This window comes from Marmota monax, unplaced genomic scaffold (genome assembly GCF_021218885.2).
Source record: "Marmota monax isolate L192 unplaced genomic scaffold, Marmota_monax_Labrador192_F-V1.1 WCK01_AAM20220418_F8-fsc00042, whole genome shotgun sequence".
NCBI lineage: Eukaryota > Metazoa > Chordata > Mammalia > Rodentia > Sciuridae > Marmota > Marmota monax.
This window is the reverse complement of record NW_026693008.1, coordinates 8,844,849-8,861,488: the sequence shown is the minus strand read 5'-3', so window position 1 is coordinate 8,861,488 and position 16,640 is coordinate 8,844,849. Positions and strand designations below refer to the sequence as shown.

The 16,640-nt window shown below is 36.2% G+C and overlaps 1 protein-coding gene across 40 annotated transcripts in view; it reads left to right on the top strand.

Annotated features, from left to right (window-relative positions):
- Pbrm1 (polybromo 1) overlaps positions 1–16,640 on the top strand; it is a 93,661-nt gene that overhangs the window by 36,000 nt on the left and 41,021 nt on the right. For 22 of the 40 annotated variants that reach the window (XM_046452810.2, XM_058582123.1, XM_046452808.2 and 19 more), the window contains 4 exons: positions 1,587–1,631; positions 7,725–8,001; positions 9,772–9,877; positions 13,484–14,126. In XM_046452810.2, coding sequence (XP_046308766.1) covers positions 1,587–1,631; positions 7,725–8,001; positions 9,772–9,877; positions 13,484–14,126 — 1,071 coding nt within the window. The remainder of the gene's footprint in view (positions 1–1,586; positions 1,632–7,724; positions 8,002–9,771; positions 9,878–13,483; positions 14,127–16,640) is intronic. The other 18 variants (XM_058582116.1, XM_058582127.1, XM_046452829.2 and 15 more) reach the window with 1 other exon arrangement.

Genomic DNA, 16,640 nt, shown 5'->3' with positions numbered 1-16,640 from the left:
TAAGCTACTCTGATAGCAGGGCTTGACAGAGTCAAAACTGAATGAAGAAGTCATTAGTAGCTGTAGACACAGTTCCATACATACATTAAAAGATCTGCTAAGATCAGAAGATTTTTAAAAGTGGTTTAGAAAATAGAAGCTATCCTGTCTTTCCCTCTTTTAAAGGACATTTGGGAAAATTTTTTTAGCTCTGAAAATGACTTTGCAATGCTATGCCATGGTAACTAAATTGAGTGGTGTGCCCTGAGATGTGAGTCTCCTCCGTCACTAGCCTATGAATTTCATCCTTCCAAGTTCTTAATTCCTTGTTATACCAGGGACTACGGAGGAAAAATGTGAAACCAGATCAGAGACATCAAATCAAGAACATCTTTGAGTGTAATTATATAACTCTACTTCAGCATCACCTGTGTTTTCCAGATCAGTCACCAATCAAAGATAAAAACTTCTCAGGCAAAAGAAGGTAATGGAGGCAAAAGTGATGATACAGTTAGTGCCAGCACTGGATGAAAAGAGAGCTCTTAAGTAGTTGAGTGTTAAGAGAAGAAGAGTTCCAAGGAAGCATAAATCCAAGCCAGTCTTTAAAAATTACATCTCTGTGGCTTGTAGTTTGTGGGACACCCAAGTAGATGAAATGAAAGTTATTATCCTAAAACCTCCTGTAAAATACAAACTTAAGCATTATGTTATTACAATTATGAACTCCCTTGGCAGGGTGTGGTGGAACACACCTAAAATCCCAACTTCTTGGGAGGCTGAGGCAGGAGGTGTTGCACGTTTGAGGCTAGCCTCAGCAATTTATCAAGACCCTGTCTTAAAATTAAAAAATAAAAAAAGGGCTGGGGATATAGCTCAGCAGCGAAGCACCCTGGGTTCAATCCTCAGTACCATCACCAAAAAAAAAAAAAAAAAGATTCCATTCCATTTCAGACAAAAAGTCTCTATATGAACAGGTTTTCTAGGAAGTATTTTGTATGACAAAGTGAAAGACAGAAATAAGAGAACAACTATAATTCATCTACCAAAGCAGTGAAAGAACAAACTTGGGTTTAAGATGAAAGCATGAATGTACCTTAAAAGATTGAGAGAATTAAGTCCTATACTTTGGTCTGTAACAAAGGAAATAAAGTGATGAGTCTTTCAGAATGTAGTTATGTTGAGAGGCTTTGGTAATAAGAAATAGACTTCTCCAGAAGTCAGGCAAACTGTAGCCTCGAAGGTTGAGTAAAGCTTGGCCAGAGAACTCAGGGCCAACTTTTGCAACTTGACTCCTAAGTATTGTGTATGATTCTATCTTTGCCTTTTTTTTTTTTTTTTTTTTCTTTTTTAATACCAAAGAGTGAGAAAAAATGATTATGGGTGTGTTCTCTTTATTCTGGGAGTGCATTCTTCCCCCCCACCTCCCCATTCCTCTTCCTAAAAATCTATTTTCTGTCTTCCATGTTAAAATGTTCCAAGTATTAAGATCTTTTATGCTTTGGACTGAATAATCCTCTTTTTCTCAACCATATTTGGTTTGTGCATGACCCTCCAATGTTGCTTGTTTTATTTCTCTACACATGTAATGTTTATTTCTGCTTTCCCAGGAACACTCATGACAGTGAGATGTTGGGTCTCAGGAGGCTATCCAGGTGTGCAGTCCTTTTTTATGTGTAAAAATATTTTTAAAAGTATAATTCTTCTGTGTCATGGTCAGTACTAAAGGTGAAAAGTGAAGCCTTAAGCATGTAACAAAAGTGTTTGGGGTGCTAGTTTATTTTACAAATACAGAAACACTGTCTAGAAGTCTAATAAATAAGATGAGAATTGGCTAACCTAGATATGTTCAATACTAGCCTTAATTTGTTGCTGGCTTTGCCAGGGCCAAAAAGCCTCCTCACCAACCATTGTGCTACAGTAAAAGGTAGAAATTGCTAATACGTAAGGTGGCATTATTTGTAACAGGGACTGACTAGTGCTGATTCCCTTTCAGGGACATTTTTTAGTGATTGGGAGTGGTGGAGGAATCAAAATTACAAAATTAACAATGATAATCCAGATGAAGTCAGAGCATGTGGGCACTTGTGCATTGGGCTAATGCTTCTTGAGCATGGATACATTTTCTCAGTCTCTGATCTGTCCATGTCTTATTTCTTTAAAACTCTCCATTCCTTTGCATGATACTTATGATTTTAAAGTCTATGAATTGCCATGTCACATTGCTAATGATAATCGTGTAGTGCTTTTGTTTTCATGTTTGCCATCTGATATTCAGTGTCATTTGCTTACAGAACACCAGACCCTGCTGTTACAGATCATAAAGGAGAACATTTAGTCATTTATTTTACTTGCCAGGGACTTAGTGGCCAGGGAAGGAGACAGGTTGAAAACAACTGAGTGGAATCAGCATAGTAAAAGAACTGTATAGTGCATACAACTATGTATAGTGCATACAACTATGTAGGTATACTTTTTAAAATGTCCTGATTGCCTAGATAGTTTTAGGAAAGTTATTTCCCCACCTTGTTTTTCCTTGAAAGCTAACTATTCTAAAGTTGCCTACATGTTACTGCCATATGTAATCCATTTTACATGTCTACACATGCATATACCACCCAGGATTTTCCCTAAGAAACTTTTTTTATGAGATGATAAATTTTTAAAAATACCAGAGGCTCTATTCTTTTGTATCATTCATAATATGTGGCACCAAGCTCTAGGAGTTATTGGAAGTAGAAATAGGGGACCTCATGGGATGGTGTTATGAATTAAGCTCTAGAGACCAAGTGCCTAAATTCAAATACCAGCTGTTCTTATTAGCTCTGGAATGTAAGCCTCATTTCAACTTCCTTACTTGAAAAAGGAGTTGTGACAATCCCAACATAGGATTGCTGTGAGGACTCAGTTGTAAAGCTGAGTTAATATGTGTAAAACTTACAACTGGGCCTATATGAAGTGAGTTCTTAGTAAATATAGGTTTGTTTTTGGAAGTTGTGCCTGTTGATATTAGGACACGGTAGATTTCATTTTGTTCTTTTCCAAATCTCATTGGAAAATGTGAATGAAACGTTTTGTTCTAAAGCCTTGACTACTTTAGAATGAATTTCTGTATGCTTTATAAAAGAACTAACCTGTAGCCAGGCATGATGGTACATTCCAGCTACTTGGGAGGCTGAGGCAAAAGTATCATAAGTTCAAAGCCAGCCTTGACAACTTAGCAAGACCCTTTCTCCAAAAACAAAAATGTCTGAGGATGTAGCTCAATTGTAGATTGCTTGCCTACCATGCATGAACCCCTGCATTCAATTCCAAATATTGCAAAAAAGAACCTTTGATTTACTTAGTTTAACAAGCACCACTGACACTCTCAAGCCAGGGAGCTAAGTGCCAGGAGACTTTGAAGCCTGTTGGTTAAATGTGATTAATGAGGCTTTTAGTGCCAGCCAGCTTTTGGGAAAGTGAGGGACATGATGAAAGCCACATATTATCTGATTGAAGTGTTCTGATTATTCACTATGTGGCCTTATTCATTTGGTCTCTAGGTTTCAGTTTTTACTTCTACATAGTTAATAATTAATTGTACCTGAATCTCAGAGTTTGAGGCTTAAATTACAGTACATAGTATTTAGCATGATAGAAGTGATAATTGTTTTAACTATAAATTGAGTACATATAAAAATAATAGCTTCAGAGAAAGAATAATGGTAAGGAAATTTGAGAAAGTGGTCAGTTACAAAGATTGAGTTGAGACTAAAACATGTATGAACAGTTGAAAGAATATCAGATCTAGAAGGTCTGTGAAGTCTTCTGGAAATTGTTGATAAGCCGAGAAGAGCAAAAATGGTTATGATTCTGATGTTTCAGATTGGATTGGGTTCAGGAGGATAGTGTTGATCCTAGAAAATAAGGAATTCAGAACAGAGCCCCTACTAGCACATAATCTTTGTACAAATTAGAAAACGCACCAATTTCATAAGACACTTTTCTTTCATATATTTGAAATTTGCTATAATACACTGGTTTTGTTAGGATAGGACTCTTTATTGCCCATCTGTAAAATTCTAAAATTGTATATATATTACAACAGTATCTGTTATCTCTAACTTAGTATCTACTTAAATATGGCCCCTTCCTTGAGTGCACAGTAATTAACAGCCTTGGTTTTGGATTCCCTTGAGATAAATTTTTACTTTCTATGTTCAAAGATGCTGATATATATTTTTTTTAAAAATGATTGTGCAAGTTACAGGGTGTGGCATTTAGTTTTATGTACTTTTCCCAAAATGGAGAAGCAGTCATAGTTAAGGAATTGAAGGCAGTGAAGTAGGATGTGTAAAGGGGTTCTAAGAAGAATCTGAAAAGCCAAGTGACATTGAAAACAGTAGCTAGAAAGTATCAAATAGTGGACTATGATAGCTTTTTATAATGTAGAGTTTTTCTTATTCAAAAAGTAAGAGCCAATGCAATGGTGCACACCTGTAAGGAGGCTTAGGCAAGAGGATCACAAGTTCAAAGCTAGGTCCAGCAATTTAGTGACGCCCTACACAGCTTAGCAAGACCCTGTTGCAAAATTGAAAAGTGAGGGCAGTGTGTGTGTGTCTGTGTGTGTGTGTGCGCGCGCGTGTGCTGGGGATGTTGCTCAGTGGTTAAGTGCCCCTGGATTCAATCTCTGGTTAATTAAAAAAAAAAAAAAAGTATTTGAAGATTTCAGAATTCATGGATATGATAAGTTTCAGTGTCCTTATTAGAAAGAGATAAACAAACATATCAGCCGGCCAGGCTAATACAACTGTTATAAACAGTATGAAGTTTATCTCTTAGTTTTTTCTGGCAGCCAAATTAAAATTAGTGGACCATGGTTCTCAGTCTCGATATAAGGATCTGGGAAAAGGTAAAGAAAATAAAAACCTGAATTTGTTCAAAGAAGATTATAAAGACCCTAGTAATACAGAAGTTTTGTTTGCCTTTGAGGATGGAAACAATTAGATATCACTCTCTAGAGTAAATGATACAAATGGAGAAAGGATACTGTTTGTACTATGACTACTAAAATAATAAATTATAGTTATCAGAAAAATTTCTCATATACAACTAGATTTTACATCCTGGGTATATTTCATTCAGAACTGTCTGGTGGTGTCAAGAGTTACTGGCATTGGAAAAATGGACTTGCCCTTCTTTTACTTTGCTGGCAAATTTCAAGTAAAAACTTTCCTTCTCTTTAAAAATCTGCCCTAGATTCAGTCCCACACCAGAGTATTTGTAGCTTCATACAGAAAAATTCTAATGGTTTATTGGGAGTGATGTGCTGAGGCAGTAGGGCTGATTTCCTCCTAGATAAGGGTCAGGGCCTTGACTGTTAGGCTGCCTAGAATTCTGGTAATGAGGACTGTTTTCATTCTGGGTCAATTGAGATTTTTTTAAGCTCATGGCTTCAAATTGAGTTCTTGTGTCTTTGGTTTGGTTTGGTTTGGTTTTGGTTTTAGTTTTGGTTTTTTGATGCTAGGGATCATACTCAGGTCTTGCAATATGCTAGGCAAGGGCTCTACCACTGAGCCTTAGCCCAAAGCCCTTTGTGTCTTCCTTTTAAAATTAGCCCATACAGCCAAGCATGGGGGCACATGCCTGTAATCCCAGCAGCTTGGGAGACTGAAGTAGAAGGATCGCAAGTTCAAAGCCAACCCCAGCAATTTAGTGAAACCCTGTCTCAAACTAAAAATAAAAATAAAAAGGGCTGGAACTCAGTGGTAAAGCGCCTCTGGGTTCCATAACTAGTACCAAAAAATTAACCCACACATGTGAAACCTAAATAAACCATATCTGATCTGAATGGTTTAGATATGAATTTCTGTGATATCAAACTCAAGTTCTGAGATTTTTCTTCAAAGACTTCCTGAAGGTTAAAGTCATCTGCATTGTAATCTGTGCCCAGATGTGGAACTGTGCCCTATTGAAGCTTTGTTCCAATTCTGTCCCAATATCCACATGCCAAAGACCTAGAATTAGAGAATTCTTCCTCTCATATCATCACTCCAGGATGTCTCTTTGGAGAAATAATACCCACCAGATGAAAAATCTTCTAGATTATCTAATAAATACTCACTGTACACAGAGAAAAAAGAATGGGGGGTGGGACACATTGGCAGGAATGATCCCAGGTCCACAAAGGAAAGCTGACTATCAGAGTTAAGATTAAGCAAGTTGTGGGCTGAGATAGTGGCTCAGCGGTAGAGTGCATGTCTAGCATGTGCCGGGTGTTGGGTTCAATCCTCAGCACATAAAAATAAAGGTATATATATATATATATATATATATATATATATATATATATATAAAAGATTAAGCAAGTGATGAGAATGATCCCAACCCTAGGAAACAGGCTCTTTTCTTTTTTTAGATCACTTTCTATTTGCCTTAAGCTCCATGATACTAAGAAAATAGGCTGATTTAGGATATCTATTTTCTTAACTTTTGTTCTTTATTCGAATTCTGTTTCTGTGTTTGAAAAACATATCTTGGAGAGAAAATATCTTTGGCTTGTTCATTAACAAGCAAATTAAAAACAAAGTTATAGGGCTGGACTAAGAGGCCCATGCAGCCATATAGTTTGTTTCAGGAATGAACTATTTTTCCCTTGCAGGATAGGAAACAGATAAAACATTGTTACATCTAAGTGCTATGTTATAGGAGCTTAGGAGTGTTTGCTGAATAGGAACTAAGTCAGAAGTCATTTCTTGCTTTTACCTATCCAACTGTTCTCTTGGAAACTACTGGTTAGAGTCTGGCTAGAAGTTCTTTACCACTGTCCTGAAGACAAGAACGTTGAGCAAAAGTGATAGTGAAAGATCATCTCTTCTAATAATTTACTGAGCCCCTCACCTTGCACAAGTCATTTAGCCTCTCTGAGCCAGTTTTCCATAGGACATGAGACCATTTGCCATCCTGGACCCCTTTTGAATCTGGGGCCCTTGTGTTCCATATATCAATTTCTCAGTATTGTACTTCACTTAGGGAATTTGGAGAACCAAATGGGAATTCATGCTCAAAGATGAAAATTTACTCTATAGAGGGTTTAGATGAACCAGTGTCTAGACTTTCTTTCTTAAGCTAAGCTGGGATTGTACAGCAGTGCTGATCAGAGAAAGAGAGGAGACTGACCCTGGCATGATCAATCTAAGAAAGCCTTGAACCCACTATAGATACTAACCAGGCAGACAGTCTTCTTTTTTTCTGGCAACCAGAATATACTATTGTTCAGAGTGGTTATCCTGAAAGAAAGAACACTTCTCTTTATTAGTTTTTTGTTTTGTTTTTGTTTATTGTGCTTGGAAGTGAAGCTGTTAATAATAATAGGAAATAACTAGCTTTATTTCACTTCGGCTCTGTTTTGTTTTTAAAATGTATTTTGATTGATTTTAGAATTATATTTATTTTGGTGTTAGTCAAGTTTGTTTGTTTGTTTTTCAAACATTGCATTTCATGAGATATTCTAAACAGATTTGTCTGGTGTTCATTGGTTGATCCAGCCAGGGTTACTATGTTTTAACTGTTTTGGAAATTTTTCCTCTATTTGCTTATAGCTTCCAGCATGTTTACTGTGTTTGTGGCATATGTAATAAATAAATTGTAATCATTAAAAAGCACCTGCCCACAAGATTAATTTGTTTTATTTCATGTTCATCTCTTGTATAAAGAAAACTGAACCTGTTGTCATTTTTCCCTTCTTCTACCTCCCCACTCAACAGTAAAAAGAACATAAGAAAACAGCGAATGAAAATCTTATTCAATGTTGTTCTTGAAGCTCGAGAGCCAGGTTCAGGCAGAAGACTTTGTGATCTATTTATGGTTAAACCGTCCAAGAAGGACTATCCTGATTATTATAAAATCATCTTAGAGCCAATGGATTTGAAAATAATTGAGCATAATATCCGCAATGACAAATATGCAGGTGAAGAGGGAATGATAGAAGACATGAAGCTGATGTTCAGGAATGCGAGGCACTACAATGAAGAGGGCTCCCAGGTGAGAACAGGTGGGGTTCTGAAGTAGACACATTTTCTTTTGGGTGCTGGTAGAATAATGCATTTTGAGAGACCAGCTCTAGGCTTAACCTAGTTTATTCTTAGTGGCTAAATAAATACTTTGTCTTCTCATAATTGTTTAAAATGAGAGACAGTACAATACAAAGATTAAAACTTCATACTTTGTAAGCTGGCATCCTAGATTTGAATCCTGCTTTGCCAGTCCCTGTGTGAGAAACTTATCCTCCTGGGCCTCCGATTTCTTATCTGTAATTTTGGAATGATCATAATACTTGCACCAGGGTTATTATAGGATTTATAAGAGATAATGTATATTGAGCATTTAGAAGACTGCTTGAATCTGAATAATTTTTCATCATTTTTTGGGGGGTGTGGGGGGTGCTAGAGATTGAACCCAGGGCCTTGAGCACATGCTCCACTACCAAACTGCATCCCTAGGTGCATCATTATTATTACTATCCTCAACAGCCATACTTCTGTAAAGACACCCCATGGAATTACACAGTTATGTGAGAGTCAGTGTGATGCTTCCATAAAAGCGCCTCTAAATAATTGATTTGGATACAAAACATCTTGGTGTTTTGTTTTGTTGCTGGTCTCTGTGCATGCTACCTAGGCATGTGCTCTACCACCAAGCTATATCCGCAGCCCATGATTTTCAGTTCTTTATCAGTATAGGTAAGGCACAATCTTCCCTCTCTGGTATTTTTTCTGTTTCATGTCTTTTATACACTTTAAATCTCCCAGAAACAAAATAATATTTTCAAACCATTTTTTTCCTTCTTCTGTTACATTTGAATATAAAATAAAATATGTGCTGGGGATACTGATAGATGAAAGAAGTAGTTCCTTCTATAGTAGGGGTTTATACTATATCACTGACTGTTATACCATGTATCACTGATGGGAATAAAAGCTATCCCTTAGTGAGGTAGCCAAAGAAGAGAGGTTACTTAATTGCTCAGCTGCTCTGCTCTGGTGGGTAGTTAAGGGAGGACATAGCCTCTCCTGAGAAAGAAGGCGGCAGCTATGGGGCAAGGCCATTAGGTAAATACCCTTGTTGTTCTTCAGTACATATTACAAACCTTAGCTCAGTCTTTAAAGAGAAATCTCTAAGCAGAAGTTTGTTTGTTTTTTTAAATATTAGATTCCGGATGTTGAATTCAGATTTGGGATTTAACAATAGTTTAGACACTTTTCTCCAAACATCAGGTTCTTTTAATTTTTTTTAAAAATTTTGTTATGCACTGTTGGGGATTGAACCCAGGAGTTCTATACAACTGAGCTACATTCCCAATCCTTTTTATTTTATTGTGAGACAGGGTCTCGATAAATTGCCAAGGCTGGCCTTGAAATTGGGATCCTTCTGCCTCAGCCTCCCAAGTAACTGGGATTACAAGTGTGTGCCACCATACCCAGATCCCATGAAATATTTTTAATCTTTAGTTTCCATTGGACTAAGTCCATTACCTTGAAAATCTAGTAGAAAAGAGATTTTTGAAGAAAACATACATGTAAATGTGTTTGGAACTTCTGTAAAACACTGCAGGGTTTCTACTACAGTGGCTCTCAATCATTAGCATGTGTGTCTACACATTACAATCACTTAGGAAGCTTAAAAACATACAAATTATTGTGTAGGCCCTTAACTCCCACCTGTCCTAAACCATATTTTTAAAATTTCCTTACAGCTGTATATTATACCTTGATAAAACTTTTTTTAGAAAATAAATATATTTTTGAACCCTAGGTATACAATGATGCCCATATCCTGGAGAAGTTACTCAAGGATAAAAGGAAAGAGCTGGGGCCGCTGCCTGATGATGATGACATCACATCTCCCAAACTCAAACTGAGTAAGGCATCCTCACTCTTTGTTATTTAGTGTAGCCTTTCAACAGGAAATTGATGGTTTTCTGAAATAATATTTAATTAAATGGTGAATATATTTTAACTCAGTGGCACTCCAGCATGAAGTTTCTTCCCTCTTCTCAAGTAGTCTTATTTTACCATGTTTTAAGTAAAGATAAATATTTTTTTCTGTTTCTAATGCCTGGAAGAATATGGTGGCAGGTTTTTTGTTTGTTTGTGATTCCTAGAATTAGCAATGAATTCCAGCAGTTCCTACTGGACAGAAATTGAAATTAGAGATGTACTACTCAGCTCTCAGTTAACTGCACTCTATGCCTGGTGGTTTTATTTGAAAGTTGTAAGGGAAAAGAAGAGACAGCAAAAGTAATTAATGCCATTAAAAAGATTTTTGCCTTACTTAAAAATAATAAATAAAATACCAAACAAATAATAGTGATGTTATCAGATATTCTTTAGAGCCATGTTTACTGAAAAAGAAGAAAGCAAGAATCTGTTTTTTTTTTTTTTTTTTTTTCTTTTTTTTATGTGAAATGACTACAAACTGAATTTCACAATTGCTTTGGGAATTATTTACTGCTAAGTGATGGTTCTTTTTTAAATTTTTTTATTTTTGGTACTGGGGATTTAACCCATGGGCAATTTATCATGAATCTACATCTCCATCCCTTTTTATTTTTTGAGACAGGGTCTCACTAAGTTGCTGAGGCTGGCAATCCTCCTGTCTCTGCCTCCCAGGCCTCTGGAATTATAGGCGTGCACCACCATGCTGGGCAGTGATTTCTTTTGTTAAGGCATTCATCTTTTCTTGGAATTGTAAAAGCATACAGAAAATGTGCAGAAATTTAAAACTTATTTTACTTCGTAGGACCAAAATATGTTTTAAAACTAGAATTTGGCTGAAAATGTAGCTCAGTGGTAGTACATTTGCCTGACCTGTATAGGACCCTGGGTTTGATACCCAGAACCACAAAAATAAAAACAAAAAAACTAGAATTGATTTCATAAATTGAGTTGGAAGGCTGATTAATGATCTTTTTTGTATATATATTATTTTAGTTGTCAACAGACCTTTGTTTTATTTATATGCGGTACTGAGAATCGAACCCAGGGCCTCACACGTGCTAGGCAAGTGCTCTACTACTGAGCCACAACCCCAGCCCCTGATTTATAATAGTTTAATATGTCTAAATATAAAAAAAGACGTATGCATATCAAAGGGAAAGGGAATTTTAATGTAGAGTGTTAATTCTTTTTCCGTTGTGAAAATTTTAAACATACACAAATGTAAAGACTAGCATAATGAACCCTTGTATATATACCTGTTACTCATCATTTAACAAGATTGTACCACACTTATTTCCCCAATCCCTTATGTCTTTTTTTCCTGAATTATTTTCAAGCAAATCAAACCAGGTGTTGTTTTTACTTCTGTACGCTTCAGCATATCTCTAAAACATGCAGACAGTTTTCTTAATCATGAAGACTTTATCACACCGAACAAAATTAGCAATAGTTTCTTGGTTTCACTTAATACTTCACAAATTTTTAAGTTTTACTGATTGTCTCAAATGTATTTTTACAGTTGGTTTCCTCAAATCATCATCTAATTCAGTTAACTGTGTTAGATTTGATCATTCAGGGGTTTTTGTTTTGTTTTGCAATGCTGGGATTTGAAACCAGGGCCTCACACATGCTAGGCAAGTGCTCTACCACCAAGATTCTGCCTAAGCCCCCTATGTTTGATTGCTATGCCCTTAACCTCATAGTTTAGAACAGTCTCCTCTTTTCTTTTCTCATGCACTGAAGAAACCAGGTCGCCTTGTACAGTGTCCCACATCATTTTGTTTCTGTGATATCATTTAACATTTTCCTTTATCCCCCCTCTATTTGTTATAAACAAAGGTTAACTTTAAAGCCCTGATTCTATTTAGTTACAGCTTGACAAGAACACTTTATAAAAGGCTTTCCACATTTACTTTTGCATCATGTCTATTTGAAGTAGAAACCAAATAAGGCCCACATTGCATTTGACTAATATTTCTTTTTATCTATAAACTTTCACCTTTCCTTTTTATCTGTCAAAGAAATGGGATTTGTATTATAGTTTCTCACAGTCTGTATTTTGTTAGTTGCATCACTTTCTATTTTCTATACTTTAGTCATTAGAGCTTGAACATATTCAGGCTCTCCTGTCCTCTCCCTTTGATACAAAAACCAACTTCATAGGTGATATGTGTCAGGTGGCACATGATATCTGGTTGAGTCTTTCTATTAACAAATCTTGATGCTTGCTTCTTTAACTCATTAAAGAGGTATAAAATATTGACAGTTTTAACTTTCTTTTCTGTTTTTGTGGTACTAGGGATTAAAACCAGGAGCACTGTACTACTGAACTACATCCCTATCCCTTCCTGATTCAGGGTCCCTCTGAGTTGCAGAGACTGGCCTGGAATTGTGATCCTCCTGCCTCAGCATCCTGAGTCACTGGGATTACAGATGTACACCACCATACTCAGCTTAATTTTATCCTTCCTTGCTCATTTAATAGGTGGACTACTTTTGCATAGAGAAACTTGCTTTATCTAGTATTTGGCTATCCATTGATACAGATTTTTGTTTGTTTTTGAAATGGTAAAAGCTTGATTTTTTTAAACAAGTTTTCAAAATAATACATTAGTTTATAAACATCCTCCAATATTTACCAGTTTTTTGTTTGTGTGTATCATTAAGAATTACTAGGTTAAAACAATGTTGAGTTTTAACCCATTGTAATTGCCCTTATTTATGCTTAGCTTCTATCAGGGTGGTGCCTGTGTTCTTTTAACATGACCATGGCTAGAAGTTATTGATAAATTCTTTACTTCTGTGATTTGAAGATGTTCCAGACTGAGAATCAGCCATTTTTCAAATTCTAATCTTTTCTGTGTTTCTACTTAAAGGTCAGGGCTATTTTGATATTAGCATTTTAAAACTATAGTTTGAGATTAGTGCTACTAAGTTGGTTATTGTTTGTAGGATTTTCAGTGTTTGGATATTTAAAGATAAAATATATTATAAACTCAATTGATATTTTCAGTTGAGATTCAGGCTATAAAGTTTTTATCAATGTGTTCCCTATTTTAACATCTATCTCTTTTTCCTATGATGAAAATCTCAGTTCTCAGGGATTCTAGAGGTGATGAAGTCACAGTTAGATTAAATAGCTACTTATTTGCCTCATTCCACCTTACCCAGTTACCTCAACACAACAGTTTTATTTTCTCATCAAAAATATGATTATTGGACTGGGGTTGTGGCTCAGCAGTAGAGCGCTTGCCTAGCATGTGTGAGGCCCTGGGTTCGATCCTCAGCACCACATATAAATAAATAAAATAAGGTATTATTATGTCTACCTACAACCAAAATATATACATATATATAAAACATTTTTTTAAAAATATGATTACTGAATATAGATAAGATTTTCTTCAAGGTTTTTTGTTGTTGTTTTATAAGTAATTTGGAATAGTTTCTTTCTTAGGGTTATACTAACAACTCCATACAAATATGCATTTATTTTTATTTTATGTATTTATATTATCTCTCTTCAGGTAGAAAGAGTGGTGTTTCTCCTAAAAAATCAAAATACATGACTCCAATGCAGCAGAAACTAAATGAAGTCTATGAAGCTGTAAAGAACTATACTGATAAAAGAGGTCGCCGCCTCAGTGCCATATTTCTGAGGCTTCCTTCCAGATCTGAGTTGCCTGACTACTATCTGACCATTAAAAAGCCCATGGACATGGAAAAAATTCGAAGTCATATGATGGCCAACAAGTACCAAGATATAGACTCTATGGTTGAGGACTTCGTCATGATGTTTAATAATGCCTGTACATACAATGAGCCTGAGTCTTTGATCTATAAAGATGCCCTTGTCCTACATAAAGTCCTGCTTGAAACTCGGAGAGACCTGGAGGGAGATGAGGATTCTCATGTCCCAAATGTGACCTTGCTGATTCAAGAGCTTATCCATAATCTTTTTGTGTCGGTCATGAGTCATCAGGATGATGAGGGACGATGCTACAGTGATTCCTTAGCAGAAATTCCTGGTGTGGATCCCACTTTTCCTAACAAACCTCCCCTTACTTTTGACATTATTAGGAAGAATGTTGAAAATAATCGCTACCGGCGGCTTGATTTATTTCAAGAGCATATGTTTGAAGTATTGGAAAGGGCAAGAAGGATGAATCGGTATGTTTTCAAAGCCATTTCTTTTGAAGATGTGTGGTATTTAATGCAAGACAGATAAAGGAATACTGTACTATTTCAGCTTAGATACATGGTTATAGTTAATAGCATGCTATTCTGAATTCTAAGTAAGCCAAAACTTCAAAAGAGTAAGTATATTCTTTGAGGAGGAGAGGATACCCTACTGAGTTATCTAGATTAGAGAGTCAATGAGAGGATAGAAGACAGAATTGAAGATCTTGTGAAAAGCATATGGCCTTTCACAGAACACATTTCTTAAAGGACAAGTGCTTAGGAGTTGAAATAAGAATTAGAAATAGTAATAGGATTTTTCTTTTAACAAAGAATTAAACAGCACCAAATTATTGTTTTGAGGTTAAACATATATAAATTTGGTTACCATTTAAGTACCCCAAAAAATGGCTTTTTTAAAAAACTAATCTTCAAGATTTCTTAGAGAGCCTGCTATAGACATTAAATGCTCGTAAGAAAAACAGTCAATTTTAAATTTCATTCCAATTTTAGTCTGTGTTTTTTCTGTTCCAGCAGCTGTTCAATTCAATCAGTAATTAGTGTATCTTCCCTGTAGTCTTTAAAGCACTTGGGAGAATATAAAATGTTAAAGATATAAACTCTGTCTTCTTGGAGTTTACAGACCTTTAGCTAGAGCTTTTAGCAGTCAGTGTCTTTACAACTGGGAAATTTGTGAAGCCAGCATTTGCTCTGAACTTTAAAAAAGAAAAAAAGTAACGTTCACTCTTCCTGTTGAGCACCTACTCTTTGGGAAACACCATATAAAGCATTCCCTGTGGATAATCTCTAACTCTAATTTCTAGTAGTCTTTCTAGGTAAGGGATCATCTTCCTAGTTCACATGTGAAGATTTAGAGGCATGGGCAGAAAAATTGCCCAGAGTTGTACACTAGTAGGTGGTGTGGCTTATCTTGTTTCTCACTGCAGAGGGCTGCTAGTGATGGTTACCAGTCATGAATAGTCAGTGGAGTGAGCCATGGATGATAAGCCTTGAGCTCTGTGTTCTAAAACCTTGAAGTCTGATGGATGAGACACGACTTTTGCTTAAGGAAAAAATATCCAGACTGAGACAGCATATAACAACTGATTTAGAAAAGATGATGGGATAAGGAACTGTGGGCTAAAGTTCTCCAAAGAAGGAATAAGGCATCTGGGAGTGTAAAGATGGCTGGAATTCAAGTGAAAAGAGAAGTGGATTTTCAGATACAGTGAGTGGTTTGAACAAAGGTAAAGAAGGGTTAGGAAATGAATATGTTACATTTGAGAGACAGGAGTTAGGACTAGATTGGAGGGGCCCTTGAGTGATGTGTTTAGGAGTGGTCCTCATTCTTTTGACAATAGGGAGAGACATGAAAGGGGGACATTCACATTTAAAATCTGAAGTCGTTTTTAACTCAACAAATTTTTGTTGAGTAATTACCAGTTAATAAACATGTTTAAATGTTTTGGGTATATTAGTGGACCAAACAGATAAACCCTGCTTTCATGGAATATAGACTTCCATTTCTGCTCTCGGTTTATTTTAAGGAGTCATTAAGTCTAAAACCACTCTGCTCCATCCCTTTTTCCCTAAACTCATTTATATCATGGGAGTAGTTCTGTGAGTCTTCTAAAGAGCATTTTTCTCCTAAATTATTAGGAATTCTGTTTAAATTGTATAGATGACATGTTTGTTTTAAGAATTAAGTGGACTTCTATCTCTAGGAATTGAGCTCTTTTCTTTCTCTAGTTGTTGACATGATTAGCTTTTGTTTTTAAGGACTAGAAGATAGATCCCAAGGTGCATCCCCTACTTCCTGCCCCCTTGAGGATTGAATCCAGGGGCACTTATCTTCTGAGCTGCATCCCCAGCCCTTTTTATTTTTTATTTTGAGATAGAGTTTTGATAAGTTGCCCAGCCTGGCCTCAAACTTGCCCATCCCCCTACCTCAGTCTTCTGAGTAACTGGGATCAAAGGCATGCAGCACCACACCTGGTTCTTATTTATATGAGATGGTAATACAGTTTCTGTCATACCCAAAGCTTGTGGAAAAACCTAAGGGATGCCATTTTTATATTTGTGAATGAAGATAATATTGTGACTGCTTATAGTACTTAATAAAAATTAAGAATAACCTAATGAGAATTGATAGAGTCAGGTGCCATGGCACACCTGGAATACCAGCTACTGGGGCAGGGCTGAGGAGGCAGGATGGCTAGTTTGAGCCCCACCTAGGCAACACAGTGAGACTCGTTGCAAAAAAAGAAAAAGATCGGTGGAAATGTGTCAGCTAGTAACAAAGATGGGCATCCCAGATAATGTAGGCATTCATTAATTCAATGAAGTCTATTTGTAGTAGAATCTGAATGGTGTGACAGAACAGAAAAGTTCACTCAGGTGACTTGACAGTGGTTTGTCTATTAGCACATTCAGTAATACCATAGTGCTGTCTCATGCTAGTTGACCCTGGCTTTTCTAATCTGCTGGCAGTATTCCTGGATTAAG